The sequence below is a fragment of the Narcine bancroftii genome, unplaced genomic scaffold, assembly GCF_036971445.1.
Source record: "Narcine bancroftii isolate sNarBan1 unplaced genomic scaffold, sNarBan1.hap1 Scaffold_114, whole genome shotgun sequence".
Classification (NCBI taxonomy): Eukaryota; Metazoa; Chordata; class Chondrichthyes; order Torpediniformes; family Narcinidae; genus Narcine; species Narcine bancroftii.
In genome coordinates, this window is record NW_027211849.1 from 841,659 (window position 1) to 862,121 (window position 20,463).

At 45.4% G+C, this 20,463-nt stretch overlaps 1 protein-coding gene and 1 long non-coding RNA gene across 2 annotated transcripts in view; one reads left to right on the plus strand and one right to left on the minus strand.

Moving 5' to 3' along the window:
• LOC138750311 (uncharacterized) overlaps positions 1-1,730 on the plus strand; it is a 28,593-nt gene extending 26,863 nt beyond the window's left edge. The window contains exon 3 of the long non-coding RNA XR_011349250.1: positions 1,589-1,730. This is a non-coding gene — a long non-coding RNA (uncharacterized lncRNA). The remainder of the gene's footprint in view (positions 1-1,588) is intronic.
• LOC138750309 (uncharacterized) lies at positions 833-20,060 on the minus strand. Its single transcript, XM_069912400.1, has 2 exons — positions 19,923-20,060; positions 833-3,367 (listed from the first exon to the last, which is right to left on the minus strand). The coding sequence occupies exon 2, from the start codon at positions 3,283-3,285 to the stop codon at positions 2,293-2,295; it is 993 nt and encodes a 330-aa protein (XP_069768501.1). The 5' UTR covers positions 3,286-3,367; positions 19,923-20,060; the 3' UTR covers positions 833-2,292.
• Between the last annotated feature and the right edge of the window lie 403 nt (positions 20,061-20,463).

Below are 20,463 nucleotides of genomic sequence, written 5' to 3' on the forward strand. Positions count from 1 at the left end.
ATGCGATTCAATCGGAAATGGGTTCACATGACATAAACACATGATGCAGACTGTTTTATAAGAATAGAAAACAACAGGAAGGTTGTCTAGGTCTCCAGCAGGATATAGATCACAAGATAAAGGAGTAGAAGTACGCCCTTTGAGTCTATTCCACTATTCTTGCACTCAGCCCCACTGCCCAGCTCTCTCCCCATTACCCTTGATTCCTTGACTAATCAAATACCTGTCAATCTCTGCCTGAAATACGCCCAATGACCTCAATTCCACAGATTCACGATCCACTGACAAAATAATTTGTTCCACATTTGTTTTAAATTGACACCCTTTTATCCTGAAATTATGCTCTCCTGTCCTAGAATCCCCTACCATGGGAAACATCTTTGCCATATGTACTCTGTCCAGGCCTTCCATTATTTGAAATGCCTCTGAGGACCCCCTTATCCTTCTGTACTCCAACTAGTACAGTCGAAGAGTCGACAATTGCTCCTCATACACTAACCCTTTCATTCCTGATATCATTCCAGTAAATCATCTCTGACCTTCTCCAACACCAGCACATCTTTTCTCAAATACGGCACCCAAAACTCTAATTCTGATTGAATGGAAAGGGAATTGTCCAACGACACAAACACAACAGTGAAATGATATTATGTCTTGTTGATATTTACCAAAAATTATTGAAGAGTCAAATAATAACTTTCAAAAGATGCCAGGGCCCAATTATGAACAAATATCACAACCTAAAGAATTCGGGTTGTTCTGAAGCTTGGTGCTTTGTTACGAGACCAGAGGATCCCAAAACACAGCAATAGATATTCATCAAGACAAAAGGTTGCTTAAATAAAAGTTGATTTTAATTATCTTTAAACATGAAAACAGAATTACTCTTTAACTTATCACCATTTTACTAACTTACTTTACCTAACTTACCCCCCCCTTCTAATTCTAAGTGCACGTGTGTGTAATGTGTGTGTAAGTTCAGAAAAGTTCCTTGATTCACAGTCCAATCTCACTTCTCATTCCTCCAAGTCCACTGTTTGCAGGCCATTCTTATACTGTGCACAGAATTGAACATATCAAAAGCTCACCAGACTTTGGTGCACAAAAGGTGAATGTTTACCACTCGGGAAGGTTCTTGTTGGTTTTCAGATAGAGGTGTGTTGTTCAGGGAAGCATTAGTGTTTATTTGTGCTCAACGAATCATCATCTGAAAACCGTTATATCATCAGAAAATCTCTGATAGCTTTAGCATCGAGCAGAGCTGAGCCAGGACTTTACAGGTATTCAAGGGAGTGTGTGGGCAGGGTTTGTTCTGGACCAACAATCTCACCAAATGACTTTGCTTGAAATCAAGATTCAAACCATTTTGAGGAATACAACAGGAATTGTTCAACAAGAGCCTGGTGTTCCCAGAGGAGTTTTCTTTCAATAGTGGAAATTATTTTTTTTAAAAAGCCCGTTAATCTTCCTGATGCAGATTATTGTATTTAACTTTCAGGTTGCTATCTGTTGAAACTGCAAGTCACAGCGTCATTTTTGTTTTTGAAAGTGCAGATGTGAAAACTTTGGTCTCCTTGGTTTGCTTAAGTTTACAGAGGAGACGTTGGGTCAAGCTGAGAAGACAGAGGCTGGATGCCCATTTGGGGAATTGGCTGAGCAAAGCAGAAAGCACAAAACATGGGACTGAAAAAATAATGAAGGAGACTGAAGTGCCGTTGAACCAAACCCAGGTAAAGAATTTAATTTTGTGCAGCGTACTTTAGTAACCAAACAATTTGGGCTTTTAGTGGTGACCTATTTAAATTAACAAAATCTGACGAGAATTGAAGTTTATGGAATGTTTGGAAGTTACCACAAAAAAATGGAGCATATAAATTAGATATAGTAATTAAGATAAATGAACAATACAATGAGCCTGGTGTCACAATATCTGCCTCACTACCATACATCACCATTAAACCTTCTCCCCAATATAGTTACAGCCAATCGCTGTAACTATATACACTATATACATTCGTGATAGATCTGTACCATCACAATGTCAAAGTATATGCCAGAATTTATTGTACATCATTGTTAAACCTTCTCACTCCAGTGAAACTGGTGTCAGCATTATCTGTCTAAGTTAACCGTTCAACATTCTTCCCACTCTGAACCTGGGGTCACAGTATCTAACAGAGTTTATCGTACAACACTGATAAACCTTATTACCCCTGTGAACCTGAGGTCACAGTATATTCCACAGTGGTAGCGTTGGCCGCGGCCGGTCCCCAGTCGGTCGTGGTGGCCACATCAGCAGCGGCGTCGGCAGCGGCAGACGGGAAGCGGGCAGCAGTAGCGTCGGCCCCGGGGGTGTCTGTGGCGACAGCAGCAGCAGCGGTTGCCACAGTCGGGACCGTGGCTGGGTCGAGTGTTCCGCACGGGGGCGAGAGGCGGGCCAACACCATGGTTGCGAGGGTGGGCTGCCCCTTCTGGGTTTGGCATTTCCGTGACGTTAGGTGTTGCCGTGCAGGGAACCCTCGCTCTCATTGGACGAGAGCTCTGGGGAAGAAGAGTTTGAATGGGATAGTGGTGGTTGGGCTTCACATGAGGCACTGTGTTTGCTGGCGGCCATTTTAGACCTACAGACTGCAGCAAAGTGGCCCTTTTTAAGGCACTTCTGGGACCTGGCTTTTCTTGTTGGGGACTGGGACCTGCTGTGCTTGTCCCTCCCGCAGAAATAACATTTTGGGTTCGCAGGGGGCAGTGTAGCAGCAGCCGATAGGCCATCAGTATCTCGGGGGGTGGTAGGTAGAAGGGCACTCTACCGACATCAGAACGTGTGGTCCAGTCCCTAGAGAGCTCATTGGGCGTTAAGGCTGCATCCTCCATTGTGATCGAAATCCAGACCATGTCCTCTAGTTTTTCTACCCCTTGTTCGAGCAAGCACAGCCTCACTTCGTTCGATCGGAGCCCGGCCACATAGGCATCCCGGACAAGGTCGCTAGTGATCTCGGCAGCAGTTTTGTCCACACAGTTACAGTCCTTGCCCAATCCCTTTAATACTTGTAAATATGCCCTGCTGGACTCGCTGGGCTGTTGCTTCCTCGACGCAAGCATGAGCCGGGCATGAACTCTGTTCACCGGTTGATCATACAGTTCTTTCAGTACCTTTATGGCTGTGGTGTAAGTGGTCTCATCCTGGATGTTCTCGTAGACTCTCAAGGACACCATAGACAGCAATGATGTTAGACGCTGGTTATCCTCCTCCACCCGAATGAATCTCAGGAAGTTTTCAAAGTTCATTAGCCAGAACTTAAAGGCTTTGAAGGCTGTACCTGACTGTGGGTCGATGTCAAGTTCTTCTTGCCGAGTCAAACGCTCTATCCTGTTCAAAAAAAAATATTTTTTCTTTTTGCTAATAAAATTGTAGAGCTCGTCAAAAGAATCAAAGACTTGTTGATACAAACCAAGGCTTTTATTAGCAAAAGACAGGAGCTCTTCACAGGTGGCCGACCAGTCCAGAATGATCCGACCTGGCTAGGGACAGAACCCTTTAAGGCCCAGACAGTAGGCGTGGCTAAGCTCTCAGCCAATCGCTGTAAATACAGTCTAGATACTGTAACTATATACACTATATACATTGGTGATAGATCTGTACCATCACAATGTCAAAGTATATGCTAAAATTTATTGTACATCACTGTTAAACCTTCTCACTACAGTGAATCCAGCGTAAGCATATCTGTCAAAGTTAACCGTACATCATCTTCAATATTCTTCCCACTCTGAACCTGGGGTCACAGTATCTAACAGAGTTTATTGTACAACACTGATAAACCTTATTCCCCCTGTGAACCTGGGGTCACAGTATCTTCCACAGTTTATCGTACATCACCGCTAAACCTGCTCCCCACTGTGAAACTGCGATTACAGTATCTTCTACAGTTTAGCATACATCACTGATAAACCTTATCCCTATTGTGAATTCGGTGTCACAGTATCTGCCTCAGTTTTCCGTACATCACCATTAAACCTCTCCCCAATGTGAACCTGGTGTCACTTTATCTGTCACATTTTATTTTACATCACCGTTAAACCTTCTTCTTACAGTGAAACTTCTGTCACTTTATCTGCCACATTTTATTTTTTTTTATCAACGTTAAACCTTATTCCCATAGTAAACCTGCTTTCACAGTATCTGCCACAGTTTATTGAACATAACTTTTAAACCTTCTCACTACTGAAAACCCGGAGTAACAGTATCTGACTCAGTCTACCGTACATCATCGTTAAACCTTATACCCATTGTGCACCTGGCGTCACAGTATCTGACACAGTTTATAGTACATCACTGTTAAACTTCTCACAAATGTGAATCCTGTCTCACAGTTTCTGCCTCAGTCTACCGTACATCACCTTAAAACATTATCCCCACTGTGAACCTGCTGTCACAGTATCTTCCATGGTTTATCGTACATTAGTGATCAACCTCTCCCCATTGTGAACCATGTGTCGAAGTTTCTGCCACAGCCTTCCATACATCACTGTTAAACCTGATTCCCACTGTGAATCTGGTGTCTCGTTAACTGACACAGTTTATTGTACATCACATTTAAACCTTCTTACTTCTGTAAACTCGGTGTCACATTATCTGCCAAAGTCTACCTTACATCACCATAAAACCTCCTCCCCGCTGTGAACCTGCTGTCACTGTATCTGCCTCAGTCTACAGTACATCACCATTAAACCTTATCCCCACTGTGCACCTGGTGTCACATTATCTATCTCAACATACCATACATCACCGTTAAACCTTATTCCCATGTGAACCTGGTGTCACAATATCTACCTCAGTCTACCGTACATGACTGTTAAACTTCTGTATCTGACACAGTTTATCGGACATTACTATTCAACATTCTCACTGCTGTGAACCCATTGTCACAGTATCTGTCTCAGTCTACCGTACATCATCGTTAAACCCTCTACAACTCTGAACCTGGTGTCACTGTATCTGCCTCAGTCTACAGTACATCACCATTAAAACTTATCCCCACTGTGCATCTGGTGTCACATTATCTCCCTCAACATACTGTACATCACCGTTAAATCTGATCCCTCTGTGACCCTGGTGTCACAGTATCTGACACAGTTCATAGTATATCACTGTTAAACCTTCTCACAAATGTGAATCCTACTATAAAATAATGCTCCCCTTCTAAGTCTCGCTGTATTCGAATCCCCACCTATTTTAAAAGTTCCAAAAAAAAAAGAGAAAAATCAATCCCAAAACAATCTACTCAAAAGTAGTAGCCCCCTAAAAATCTGGGGGTGGTAAAGTCCACAAGTGGCAGGTGACTAAAGGACTCAGTGTCACCCACCCCCAGTCAGACTTTCACAAAGTCCTGAAACAAAAACATTCAACCCAGTGATTCCAGTCCCAATGATTGTTCCGGATCTTCAATATTGCGAAGACTTTGCTTCAATTCAACTTTTTTCCCATTCTTTCCATATTTTCCAATCTTCCCATTTCCATTCCCATTGACCCTTCCCTTCGGTGACAATGGTGATGATCGCCCATTTCCTCGTACATCTGGCAATGAATTAGCAAATATTAAAGCATCATGGTCATTTTCAAAAAACTGAGATTAAAAATTCCCATAAAAATCTTTCAATACTGCTGCATAATGAAAAGCAAATTTATATCCCTTTCGCCACAATACTTCTTAAGCCGAATTAAATTCTCAGCATCTTCTGATAATTTCTTGACTCAGATCTGCATTTAAAAAAAAACCTATTATTTTGAACCATCAGTGGAGCCTGATTTTGCCGTGTTTTCTGCACCACCAATTGGAGGATCACCTCTCTGTCTTGATATTTAAAACAGCGAATCAAAACTGCTCGTGGTAATTGGCCTGGAAACGGTTTCTTCCTTAACGCTCTGTTTGCTCGATCTAATTCCAGTCCATCTGGAATGAATTACCTGCCCTACACTTTTGGGATCCATTTCTTCAAAACCTTCACTGGATCCAAACCTTCCATATCTTCCGGAAGACCTACTATCATAACATTATTTCTACGACTTTGGTTTTCTAATGAGCCCAACTTCTTCAATAATTCCTTCTTCTGAATCCCCCAATCTACAAAAGGATCTTCCACTATTTCCATTTTTTCTCTATTACTCTCCACTTGACTCTTGCATTCAAGAAAGCCTCCTCAATCTTTTTAAAATGATTTTGCACAGTATCCACTGATCGTGTCCATCTCGTAACATCACTCTTAACTACATTAATATCTTGCTTCAGAAAAGTTCTTTCTTCACACACAGTGTTCATCTGAGTTTTCATTTCCAAAAATCCTTGAGTCATCTGATGAGTCATCTGCATTGATATATTTGCCATATCTTCCATGAGCTAAGCAATCTCTTCAAGAATTGGAAACACAGAATCCAGTCCAGGATCCATCACCTCCCTTTGAGGCCGACCGTCTTTTGCCTCAGTCCCCAGTTCTTCAAATTCAAATGAAGTTGAGCTCTCTTCTTCCTCCAAAGCAGTAGGTTCTCTTCCAGTGCAGCTGCAGGTCTGGACACCCGACAACAGCATGCCTACCTCGTCAGCTGGCCATCACTCGGGCTCCCCCATAGCCCACACCTTCTCCAAAGGTTCGTGGACCCTCGACGCATGGCGCATGCCTGGTCGGGCCACCCACCGCGCAGGTGTATCTTCCGACGCTACACTGCGCACCCCCGGACAACCAGGCAATGCTGCAGGCACGCAGTTGGCCCGTCCTCGCCCCCGAGTTAACGAGCGTATGAGTTGAAACCAGCCAAACTCATCGCTGAGCCTGCACCATCTTGCGATTGCACAAGATGGCGCTGCTGTAATACTAAGCCGGGCAGGAGTCTTCTGAGGCTTGGGGACTCCAGTCAACGACTCCATTGCTTCAACTTGAACTAGGCCTCGATTCTTCAACACTTTTGTAAGGTAATTTCTTCTGTAACTGAGTTTTCACTTTTTTTAAAATTTGCAGCTATTTCGATCCTCGACTATTCCAAAGTCTATAAACAGTATTTTTAATCAATTTTACAACTTTTAAAATTGAGCATTTAATAGTCTAACTGGGGAAGGGTGGAACCACATGTCTACCCTCTGCGCCATCTTGTCACAGTATCTGACACAATTTATAGTAAATCACTGTTAAACCTTCACAGTCCTCTGTTTCTGCCTCAGTCTACCTTTAATCAACATTAAATATTCTCCCCCTGTTAACTTGGTGTTAAAGTATCAGCCTAAGTTTACCACACATCACCATTAAACCTTATCCCCATTGTGAGACCAGTTTTACTGTATCTGGCACAGTTTATCGTACATCACTATTATACCTTCTCACTACTGTGAACTTGGTGTTACAGAGTCTGCCAAAGTCTACCGTACATCACCAGTAAACCTTCTTCCCAATGTGAGCCTGGTGTTATTGTATCTGCCACAACTTATTGTACATCACCGTTAAACATTCTCCACCATGTGAACCTGGTGTAACTGTGTCACAGTATATTCCACAGTTTATTGTACATCACCTTCTCCTTATTGTGAATGCAGTGTCACCGTATCAGCGTCAGTCTTCCGTACATCACCATAAACTTCTCGCCAATGTGAACTTGATGTCACAGTATCTGCCAAACTCTACCGTATATCACTGTTAAATATTCTCCCCAATGTGAACCTCGTGTCACAATATCTGACATAGTTTATTATACATTACTGTTAAACCTGCCGGATAAGCTCCAGATAGCGAAAGAGGAGTTCTCGCATCTGCAGGAACTGGGGCCTCGCCGCTCCACCTGGTCCAGAGCCTCCTGTGGCTGGCGCCCCTGCAGAGATTAGCGATGGCTTAATGACACGACAGTACCTGACCCTTACCCCATCCCTCTCATTCAGGATTTTACGGCCAATCTGCATGGCGCGAGGTTATTCTCCAGGGTCGATCTGGTGCGCGTGTGTCATCAAATCCCATTGTAGCCTGAGGACATCCCCAAAATGGCCATCATCACCCCCTTCGGCTTGTTTGAATTTCTACGCATGCCTTTCGAGCTCAAGAACATCACCCAGACTTTCCAGCACCTCATGAATACGGTGCGCAGGGATTTGAATATCATGTTCATTTATCTGGATGACATTCTTGTCGCCAGCAGAGACTGGGCACAAATCAAGTCTCACCTGCACACCCACTTCTCCCGACTGGCCGAATCTGGCCTAACAATCAACCTGGCCAAATGCCAGTTCCGGAAAGAGTCCATGAAGTTTCTGGCCCACATCATCATGGCCGAAGGAGCTACACCAGCTGCTATGAAGGTCACTGCAATCAGAGATTTTCCATGCCCGGACAACCACAAGGGGCTACAAGAGTTCGCAGGTATGGACAACTTCTACAACCGATTCATTCCAGGAGCTGCACACATCATGCAGACACACTTCGCCAAGGACAAGATACTTGCCTGGACTCCAGAGGCCAACAGGGCGTTCAAAGCCACGAAGGTTGCCCTCGTGAAGGCTACCCTGCTCCTCCACCCACGCACCGACCTTCCTATGGTGCTCTCCATCAATGCCTCTGCCACTACCATTGGTACTGTCTTGGAGCAGCAGGTTAATGGACAGTGGAACCACTGGAATTCTTTAGCCAACTTCTTCATCCGCTAGACTGCAAGTATAGTGCTTTCAACCGTGAGTGGCTGGGCATGTACCTTGCTGTGCCTCATTTTTGCTATTTCTTGGAGGGGAGGCCTTTCACAATTTATACCGACCACAAGCCCCTCACTCAAGCTGTCACTATAGCGAGAGATCCCTGGTTGGCCCACTTACACCGTCACCTGTCCTTTGTATCGGAGTTCACCACCCACATTCAGCACAAGGCAGGGAAAGACAATGTGGTTACTGAAGCGCTCTCCCAACCGGCCATTTGCTCGCTGATACCCAGACTAGACTACGACCAGCTTGTCCCGGATCAGAAGTCCGACGAGGAGATGCAGGCCTTCAGGACTACCATCATGGGCCTGCGGTTCCAGATCCTCCCGAAGCCTCTCAGTGATGAGCACCATGTGACCAGTGGTTCCCCAGCAGTGGCGCAGGCAAGTTTTCACCATATCCACGACCTTTTCCAACCTTCCATCAGGTCCAAGGTTCATATGGTGGCAGAACACTTCGTCTGGCATGGGCTTCGAAAGCAGATTGTGGACTGGGGCAGAACCTGCACCCATTGCCAGCTTTCCAAGGTACACAAGCACACCAGAATGCCCGTGCTCGATTTTGAACACGTCCGAGACTTTTCAGCCACATACATGTGGACATTGCCAGCCCCTTACCCGTTTCCCGAAGTAACTGTTATCCTTTCACATTGGTAGACTGCACCACTCGTTGACCTGAGGTGATCCCGATGCCAGATGTCTCCACGGACTCCTGTTCCCAAGCAGGTTGGGTTACCTGGTTCGGCATCCCGGCCCACCTCACTCTGGGCACAGCTCACCAACAGACTGGGAATTGAGCTGCATCACACAATGGCCTATCACCCACTTGCCAATGGACTGGTCGAACGATTGCATCGCCACCTTAAGTCGGCACTTATGGCCTGCCTCACCGGCCCCAACTCGGTGGATGAGCTGCCTTGGGTACTCCTGGGAATCCGCTCGACACCCAAAGAAGACCTGCAAATGTCATCTGCTGATCTGGTCTACGGTAAACCACTAGCCCTGCCTGGTGAGTTTATCAATGCACCTCACAACCTGCAACAGTCACCGCACGGTTTACTTCTCTGCCTGCGGGCCCAGTTGGACTCCTTCACACCCCCACCACCGCCCAGACATAGCACACAGGCCTCTTACATCCCCAGTGAGCTGTATTCCACAGAGTATGTTTTTTATCAGATGAGGCCCTTCCACAGCACTCCCTCAAAGACTATATGAAGGGCTGTACAGAGTCATCCAGCATTCGGGATCCACCTTCACACCAGACATCAGTGGTAAGAGGGAACTGTTTACTGTGGACAGATTAAAGAAAGCACACCTCGATCCCAACGAGGCAGTGGTTGCGGCTCAAACCAAGAAGCGAGGCTGCCCGGCAAAAAAGGCCATTGACGCCGGTTCTGGGGGGGTGTGTGGCGGCAAGCCATGAGGCAGGCGATCTAGCCCCTCATGTCACGCACGTGGCGGGGCAGCCAGCCAAAATGGCGCTGTCGGGGGTTTCTCGCCGACCTCGGCACCAGACTCAGAAGCCCGCAACCTGCGGCCCACGTGACCCCCCAGTGACATCAGGGCCCCCGGTGTGCTTCTCAGCCAGGTCCGGGCTCGGAGCATAAGACCTGAATAAAGGAGTTTTTGCTCACTAAACTCAACCCGTCTGTTTGTGAGGTCATTCAGTAACAGAGTAGCCGTCGCTACAGTCGTATCTTAGTTTCTTTTCCTTTCTTTTCTTTTTTATATGTTATCAACATATATTTGTAAACACCGTAACGTTGTGATTTGATATTAATTGTTATAATATTTGATTTAAAGGAGGCTGGTCCAAAAAAGGCATAAAAAAGATTTTAATATGGGGATAGGAATAAAAGAAAAACAGAGGGTACTGGTGTGAGGAAGGGAAGGGTAATATTGTTGTGGGGTAGGTTCAGATGGGTCAGCTGAAGGGACTCGACTGATCCATCCATGATTTGTCATGTAGTGGTGAACCAGGGTGTTGCCTGATGGGGACACGGTGCTCTGAGCTCTGCACAGATAGATTGTGCTTTTCTCAAAAACACACTTTCTCAGGTAAAGCAGAGGAAGTGGAAAGGCTCTAGTGTGTAGGTGTAGGGAGGGGGTGATGTGGGAAGAGTTTGGACCCTCCAAAATCATTATGATCAGGCCTCGGAGACAGCATCTCTATCACTCGTATTTCTCTTCCCAGGAGAAGGAGCGATCTCAGAGACAAGACACGAGTCCAGAAGAACCTCGCATCCCAGCTGAACAGAGGACGGACAACATCATGATGGCCTGAATCTCTCCCCTTCTTCTCCCTCTGGCCCTGCCAACCCCATTCCCTGCATTTTCCATGTCCCTTCACCCACACCCCCTTTCTCCCCTACACCTCCTCCATCCCAACCCCCTCCTGCTTACCTTCCCCTTCCCTCACATCTATGCCCTAACCCCAGCCCTCCTCCCTTCACCTCGCCTTCCCCCCTTTCCCCTTCCTACCCTAACCTAGGGGAAGGAGTGGTAGGGGAAGGGGGTAGGAGAAAGAGGGTAATGGAAGTGGGGTGAGTAAGGGGTAGGCTTGGGGGTGTGGGTATGGGATAGGGGTAAGGGATATGGTTTGGGGAAGGAGAGAGGTGTAGGGGATAGGGGTAGGGTTTAGGCTTGGGTTGGGTGAGAGTAAGGGTTAGGGCTGGGATTGACGTAACATCATGGTTAGGGTTAGGAGACATGGGCAAGGATTAGGTCTAGGTTTAGGGTTAGGATTAGAGTTCGGGGAAGTGGGTTTGTATTAGGTTTAGGGGAAGGGGTTAGGAGTAGGAGATAGAGGTGCGGTGAGTGTTTGGGTTAGAGGAAGGTGGGTAGAATTAGGGTTGGGGTTAGGGGACGGCGTCGGGGTAGAGATAGAGTTAGGGGACGGGGCAGGGGTAGAGTTAGGGGACGTGGAGTAGTGATAGGGGGTATCGGTAGTGTTAAGGTTAGGGTTTGTTAGGGGTTAGAGTTAGGAGTAGGGGAATGGGAAGGGGGAGGGGAACCGGGAGGCGAGCGGGGGAAGGAAATGGGGAGGATAATGGGCAGGGGAATGGGGAGGGGAACCGGGAGGCGAGCGGGGGAAGGAAATGGGGAGGATAATGTGCAGGGGAATGGGGAGGGGAATGTAATGGAAGATTAAAACCGTATTTTTTTTAACTTTTGCAACCTTTGCTTCTGCAAGGCTGAGAAACTGCTTGTGTTTTAGAATCAGCAGACTTAAGCTAAATTCCACCAAGGGACCAGAGATGCAGTTATCTGACAAAAGGACATCTGTGTACCAAGAATATTTAATCTTCCTGCTTGTTTTCGTCACAGACTGTCAGAGGCCTAGCCTTGATGCAAAATAACCATTGTATTCAAAGTGATAAGCTGAAAATTATGTTATTTCTTAGAAGCCTAACATGCTAGCTTGCTCGCTTATCTTTCTTACTGCGCTGGGAATATATGCTTGGGTAAGCAGTTTTTGGGTAATATAAGCCATGGTTCCGCTGCTGAAGTTTGAGACTCTCCGAGAGGTGGCAACATCTTTCAGCAAGAAGAACTTGTAGAGTCCAGCTAACGTCCTGGTCGAGGGAGGTGGAGAAGCTGCAACCAGCACACCGACAACCTATTACAAGTGTGCAGTCATTGCCTTGCTTCGGCAGTTGGGACCAGTCCAGGCGTTGATAAGTATAATTGGGAAGGGCTTGCATATTTTAGTTTGAAATCAGCTTTTGAATTTGTAATAAACATTTGTTTAAACTGAACTGCTCTCGGTGTGGGTGTCTATTTTCTTATGGTAGCTCGAACACTGTGACCAATCTAAAACGAACAAAGTGAGAGGTACAAGTTTACCCAGGACAGGGAACAGGGTGGAGGAAAGGGGAGGTGAATGGAGGAAGGTATCTCTACCCCCTCCCTTCCCCACCCCTTCCCCTACATTATCCCAGCTTCTCGCAGAAGTCGGGCCTCATTCCGGCTGGAAGCTCCCTGTGGTTTCAGAGCCTCCGTTTCAGGAAGTGCCTTTGATGCTCGCTGCTGGACAGACATCTTTTCTCTTTATTCATTCTGTACCGTCATTATTAAATTTAAAAATGGTTGGGTTTTATAAAGCTAGAATGCAAAAGGCTGGTCCAGATAGACAACACAGAAACATGCCCTTCTGCCCCTCTCTCTTGCTGGCTGAGCTGTTGTAATCAGTCCATATTCCTCTCCCCCTTTTCATTCTTTGCTCCCAGACAGCTCATGTTGCCTTGTCAATCTCAAGGCCTTTGGGAAGAAGCTGCCTGGCTGTCCTGCTTTTATTCCTCCATATCTCCTTCCTGATGGCAGGGGGACAAAAAGGCTCTGTGCTGGATACCTATTTACAAATGCCATCCCTGCAAACAATCAGGGGTCCCTTACCTTGAGGTTCCACCCATGTTGCCTCTCCCTCAACACTCTCTCATCAGAACACTACTGCACCCTCCTTCCCCTCCTCTCCCAGGTCTCAGTATCCCGCTGACAATTCCAGTCAGCTGCCATGTCGATACCCTGCCCCACCTAAACCGATGGATCAATCAGCACCTTCTCCCCTCAAGAGTTCGAGGAATCCACTCTCTCGCAATGTCTTTCTAATGAATATCCTGCATCCTCCTTCCCCCTTGGTTTCCTCCTGTTATCAGGCACCTGGATGGACCCCACCCTGTTGAAACTACCCGTGTTCTCACTGATCTCTCTGCACCTCTGCTCTCCATCCAAGGGTCTTGGTTGTCTTGTGGGGCTGGTGGAGAACAAAGCACCAACTCAAGGAGATGGGGATCAGTACAGAGACCCCCAGCTCCAGGAGACAGGGAGAACCACAGAGACGCCCAACTCTGTCAATCGGATCATCAATTGCAAGGTGCAAGGAACTCTCGGTCCTGCTGCATGTGGGGCAGGTGTGGCCCGTTCCCACACCTCCACCCTGGCAATTCTCAAAACAGATTTCCTATTCAAGTGGGGGTCCAAAATGGATAGAGTCTGGAGAAGGACCATGTATGTTCAATCAATGAGGACAAGGGTGTAACCAGCATGGCCATCATTGTGTGTGGCTGTGCTTGGAACCAAAGTGCAAGGACACCAAATGGCGCTATGTGCTGAGGTTCTACCTGGCTCAGGTGTTGTGAAAGAGTGGTCTGGCCCTGGTGCTGCTCAATGACCCAGTCAACAGGACTTTTCCCCTTCACCTTCCTGGGAACGGTTTCATAGACAAACACTTTTGACCACAAGTCTGTCAGGCAGTGGTCAGCAGAGCATTGCTGACACAGAGACTCCAGGACTTGATGGGATACTGCGGGGTGGTCCACGGAGCAGAGCATCCAGAGACAGACATCCAGAACTTCTGGAAAACCAGAAACTCGGTGAAAGATGCCCTTCAGTTTGCCTGAAACCCAGATGGGAGTAGCAAACACTAGAAGACATCTGTCTAAAGCAAAGAGAGGAAGATTTAGGGGAGATATCAGGGGTATTTTCTTTTACCCAAAGTTGTGGGTGCCAGGAATGCCTTGCCAGGAGTGAAGGCCAAAACATTAGGGGCATTTAAGGGGCTCTTAGTCACATTGAGGGGCTGAGACCAAGGAATATATTCTCCAACAGCAGAGGGTGGCAGTAACCACAAGATATCAAGATGGTGGCAATGAAGCTAAACAGAGACCACCTAAGGCGACTGTGCACCCGGCTGCAGGAATTTGGACTTACTATAAACCTTACTTAGTGCCAGTTCAGGCTGGAAACGTTTGACTTCCTGGGGCATCAAATCAACAGGCACGGAACTAAGCCCCTGCTTGAGAAGGTAGAGGCTGTTCAGTGCTTACCCAAACACACCATAAATTCACCAGTACAATTAATTTTTATAACCAATTCATACCAGTAGTGTCCCACATCATGCGGAGAAAGGTAAAGACATTACCTGGGACAATGAGGATTTGGAGGTGTTACAGAGGGCCAAGGACGCACTGGCCAACACCATCCTTCTGGTACACGCCAGGCCAGAGGCACCCACCACTCTCACAGTAGATGCTTCCAGCACAGCAGTAGGGGGCGCACTGGAGCAATTCATTGAAGGGCAATGGCAGCCCCTGGCCTTCTTGAGCAGACACCTCTGGCCACCCGAAATCAACTACAGCACCTTTGGCTGAGAGCAATCGGTGTTGTATCTGGCAGACTGAGGCAGGTAATCTGACCCCAGCTTCACAGTGGGGAGAATGTTTCACGGAGATGTACGATAAATTTTCACAAACACTGTGACATTGGGTTAACAGCAGTGAGAAGGTTTAAAAGTAATATACGATAAACTGTGTCAGATAATGTGACACCAGGTTCACAGTGAGGAGAAAGTTTAATGGTCATGTACAGTAGACTGAGGCAGATACTGTGACACTGTGTTCACAGTGGGGAGGAGGTTTAAAGGTGATGTATGGTAAATTGAGGAAGATACCATAACACCAAGTGTACAGTTGGGATAAGGTTTAACAGTGTTGTACGGAAGACGGAGTCAGATACTGTGACACTAGGTTCACAGGGGGAGAAGCTTTAATGATCATGTATGGTCGACTGAGACAGACACTGTTACACTGCGGGCACAGAGTGAGAAAATCTAACAGTAATGTATGATAAACTGTGTCAGATACTCTGATACCAGGTTAACAATGAGGATAAGGTTTAACAGTGATATACAGTTGATTGAGGCAGATGGTGTGACCCCAGGTTTGACAGTGTGGATAATTTTAATGGTGATGTACAGTGGACTTTGGCAGATACTGTGAGACTGAGTTAACAGGAGTGAGAAGGTTGAACAGATATTTAAGATAAGCTGTGGCAGATATTGTGACACCAGGTTCACTGTAGGAAGAAGGTTTAACGGTGATGTAGGATAAACTATGGCAGAAACAGTGACAAATGGTTCACATTGGGGAGAATATTTAATGTGATGTACGGAAGACTTTGGCAGATATTGTGACACCGAGTTCACGGTAGTGAGAAGGTTTAACAGTGATGTAAGGTAGACTGAGGCAGATACTGTAACACTGGATTCAAAGCAGTGAGAAGGTTTAACGGTAATGTATGATAAACTCAGTCAGATACTGTGACACCAGGTTCATAGGGGGAGAAGCTTTAATGATCATGTATGGTTGACTGAGACAGACACTGTTACACTGGGTGCACAGCAGTGAGAAAATCTAACAGTAATGTACGATAAACTGTGTCAGATACTTTGATACCAGGTTAACAGTGAGGATAAGGTTTACCAGTGATGTACAGTATATTGAGGCAGATACTGTGATCCCAGGTTCACAGTGGGGAGAATATTTAAGGGTGCTGTACGGTAGACTTTGGCAGAAACTGTGACACCGAGTTCACAGGAGTGAGAAGGTTGAACAGAAATTTACGATAAGCTCTGGCATATACTGAGACACTATGTTCACCGTTGGAAGAAGATTTAATGGTGATGTAAAAAAAAAACTGTGGCAGATAAAGTGACACAAGTTTCACAGTTGGGAAAGGTTTAATGGTGATGTACTAAAGACAGAGGAAGATACTGTGACCCAGGTTCATAGTGGGGAGAAGGTAATATGGTGATGTATGGTAGACTGAGACAGATACTGTGACACCAGGTTTACAGTGGGGATAATGTTTAACAGTAATGTACGATAAATTGTGTCATGTACATTGACACCAGGTTCACATTGGGGAGAATGTTTATGGTAAGTTTGGTAGAACTTGGAAGATACTGTGACACCGAGTTCAGAGTATTGAGAAGGTATAACAGTGATGTACAATAAACTGTGGCAGAGACTAGAAGACCAGGTTCACAGTGAATAGAAGGTTTAACTCAGATGTGTGGTGGATTGAGACAGATACTGTGGCACTGGGTTCACCGTCGGGAGAAGGATTAACAGTGATGTACAATAAACTGTGGCAGATACTGTGACAACAGGTTCACAGTGTGGAGAACGTTTAATGGTGATGTATGGTAGACTGGGACAGAAACTGTGACACTGGGTTCAGAGCAGTGAGAAGGTTAAACAGTGATGGACATAAAACTTTAGCATACACTGTGACACCAGGATCACAGTGGGGACTAAGTTTAAAAGTGATATACGGGAGACTGAGGCAGATACAGTTACATTGGGTTCACAGTGGGGAGAGGGTTTAATAGTGATGTCCAAAAACCTCTGGCATATACTGTGACATCAGTTTCACAGTGTGGAGAAGGATTAATGGTGATACATGGGAGACTGAGACTGATACTGAAACACTGGGTTCACAATGGGGAGAAGGTTTAAAAGTGATGTATGTTAAACTGGGGCAGATACAGCGACACCGGGTTCACAGTAGTGAGAAGGTTTGAACTAATGTACGGTAGACTTAGGCAGATCCTGTGACAGTGGGTTCACATTAGGGAGAAGGTTTAACGGTGATTTTCGGTAGATTGATACTGATACTATGACACAGGGTTCACGGTAGTGAGAAGGTTTAACAGTGATGTTTGGTAAATGTTGGCAGAAACCATGAAAATGAGTTCACAGAAGTGAGAAGGTTTAATAGTGATGTACGATAAACTGTGGCAGATACTGTGACACCAGATTCACAGTTGGGAGAAGGTTTAATGCTGATGTGCGGCAGACTGAGCAAGATACAGTTACACCGGGACCTCAGTGGGGAGGTTTATCAGTGATGTATGATAAACTTTGGCAGAACCTCTGAAAACAGGTTTCCAGTGGAGATAAGGTTTAACAGTGATTTAACTGTGGCAGATACTGAGACACCAGGCTCAAAGAGGTGAGAATGTTTAACTGTGATGGATGGTTGACTGAGGCAGGTACTCAGACCCCAGGCGTACAGTAGTGAGAAGGTTTAACAGTGATGTACAATAAACTACAGCAGATGCTGTGGCATCAGGTCAACAGTGGGGAAAAGGTTTAACGGTGATGTATGGTATAATGTGGCAAATACTGTGACACTGGATTCACAGTTGAGAGATAGATTAACGGTAATGTCGAGTAGACTGAGGCAGATACTGTGACTCCGGGTTAACAGTGGGGAGGAGGTTTAATGGTGACACACGATAGATACATTGTTGCAGATACAGTGACACAGAGTTCACAGTGGAGAGAAATTTTAATGGTGATTTTCAGGAGACTGAAACAGATTTGTGAAACTGGACACACAGTGGTGAGAAGGTTTAACAGTGATGTACGGTAGAATGAGGCAGATATTGTGAAACTGAGTAAACAGTGGGGAGAGGATTTAGCGGTGAAATATGGTAGACTGAGGTAGATATTGTGACACCGTGTTCACAGTCGGGAGAAGGTTTATCAGTGATGTAACATAAACTGGGGCAGATTCTGTGACATCAGTTTCACAGTGGGGAGAAGGTTTAATGGTGATGTACAACGAACTCTGGCACAATCTGCCACACAGGTTCACAGTGGGGAGAAGGTTTAATGTTGATACACATGAGACTGAAACAGATACTGAGACACTGGGTTCACAGTGGGGAGAAAGTTTATCGCTGATGTCCGGTGAACTTAGAGAGAAACTGTGATACTGGTTCAGAGCAATGAAAAGGTTTAACAGTGATGTACGATAAACGGTGGCAGAAACTCTGACAACAGGTTTCCAGTGGAGATAAGGTTTAAGAGTGATGTAAGATAAACTGTGGCAGATACTGAGACACCAGGTTCACAGAAGTGAGAATGTTTAACGGTGATGTATGGTTGACTGAGGCAAGTACTCTGACCCGGGCTCACAGTAGTGAGAAGGTTTAACGGTGATGTACGGCAGACTGAGGAAGATACTATTACACTGGGTTCACAGTGGGGAGAAGGTTTAAAAGTGATGTATGATTGATGAGGTAGATACTGTGACACCAGGTTCATAGAGTGGAGAAGGTTTAATAGTTGTGTAAGGAAAACTGCAGCAGATTCAGTGACACCGGGTTCATTGAGGGAAGAATTTTATTTTTGATGTGACGGTAGACCACAGTGGGGAGAAGGTTTAACAGTGATGAACTGTGTCAGATACTGTGACACCAAGTTCACAGTGAGGAGAAGGTTTAACGGTGATGTACAGTTGACTGAGGCAGATAGTGTCACATATGGTAAACAGTGGGGAGAATGTTTAACAGTAATGTACGTTAGACTTTGTCAGATACTGGGACACCGAGTTCACACTAGAGAGAAGGTTTAACAGTGATTTACAATAAGCTGTGACAGATACTGTGACACCATGTTCACCACGGTAGGAAGAAGGTTTAACGATGATATGAAATGAACTGTGGTAGATAAAGTGACACCAGGTTGACAGGGGGAGAAGGTTTAACAATGATGTATGGGAAACTGAGACAGATATTGAGATTATGCCTTCACAACAGTGAGAAGTTTTAACAGTAATGTACGATAAACTATGATAGATACTGTGACACCAAGTTCACATTGGGGAGAATGTTACACAGTGATGTACGGTAGATTGAGGCAGATACTGTGACACCGATTTCAGAGTATGGAGAAGGTATAACAGTGATGTACAATAAACTGCGGCAGATACTGGGTTCACAGTGGGGAGAAGGTTTAACGGAGATGTACAGTAGACTGAGCAGATACTGTGACTCCGGGTTTACATTGGGAAGAATTTTTAAAAATGATGCCCATTACACTATTGCAGATACATTGACGGTGGGTTCACAGTAGGGAGGAGATTTAAGGGTGATGTATGGGAGACTGAGGTAGATACTGTGACACCAGGTTTACAGTGGGGAGAATGTTTAGCGGTGATGGACGGTAGACTGAGGCATGTAGTATTACAGCAGGTTCACAGGGGGAAGAAAGTTTAACGTTGATGGACTATAGACTGAAGCAGAAACTATGAGACAGGATTCACGTTCGTGAGAAGGTTTAACAGTGATGTATGATTAACTGTATCAGATACTTTGACATCAGGTTCATATTGGGGAGAACGTTTAATGGTGATGTACGGTAGAGGGAGGCAGATACTGTGACACCAGGCTCATTGTATTGTTCATTTATCTTAATTACAACATCTAATTTATATCTCCATTTTTTGTGGCACCTTCCAAACATTCCATAAACTTTAATCCTAATCAGATTTTGTTCATTTAAATAGGTCACCACTAAAAGCCCAAATCGTTTGATCTCTTAAGTACACAGCACAAAATTAAATTCTTTACCTGGGTTTGGTTCAACGGCACTTCAGTCTCCTTCATTATTTTTTCAGCCCCTCGTTTTGTGCTTTCTGCTTTGCCCAGCCGATTCGCTAAAAGGGCATCCAACTCTGTCTTCTCAGCTTGACCCAACGTCTCCTCTGTAAACTTAAGCAAACCAAGGAGACTAAAGTTAATATTTTCACATTTGCTTTTTCAAACACAAAAATGACGCTGTGACTTGCAGTTTCACATCATCATCCCACTTGCTAAACTTGCAAGCAACTGCACCGCATCCTACAGCTGGAAAATTGCAAGAGAACTGCTTGGTTAAAGCAAAGATTCCATTAAAGGCCTCCAAGTTAACAACAGAGAGCAACCTGAAAGTTAAATACAAAGATCTGTATCAGGAAGATTAACGGGCTTTTAAAAAAAATCATTTCCACTCTTGAAAGAAAACTCCTCAGGGAACACCAGGCTCTTGTTGAACAATTCCTGTTGTATTCCTCAAAATGGTTTGAATCTTGATTTCAAGCAGAGTCATTTGGTGAGATTGTTGGTCTAGAAC

Bases quoted from the DNA above. Each gene is read 5' to 3' on its own strand.
- LOC138750309 (XM_069912400.1), bottom strand. From the start codon at position 3,285: ATGAACTTTGAAAACTTCCTGAGATTCATTCGGGTGGAGGAGGATAAC.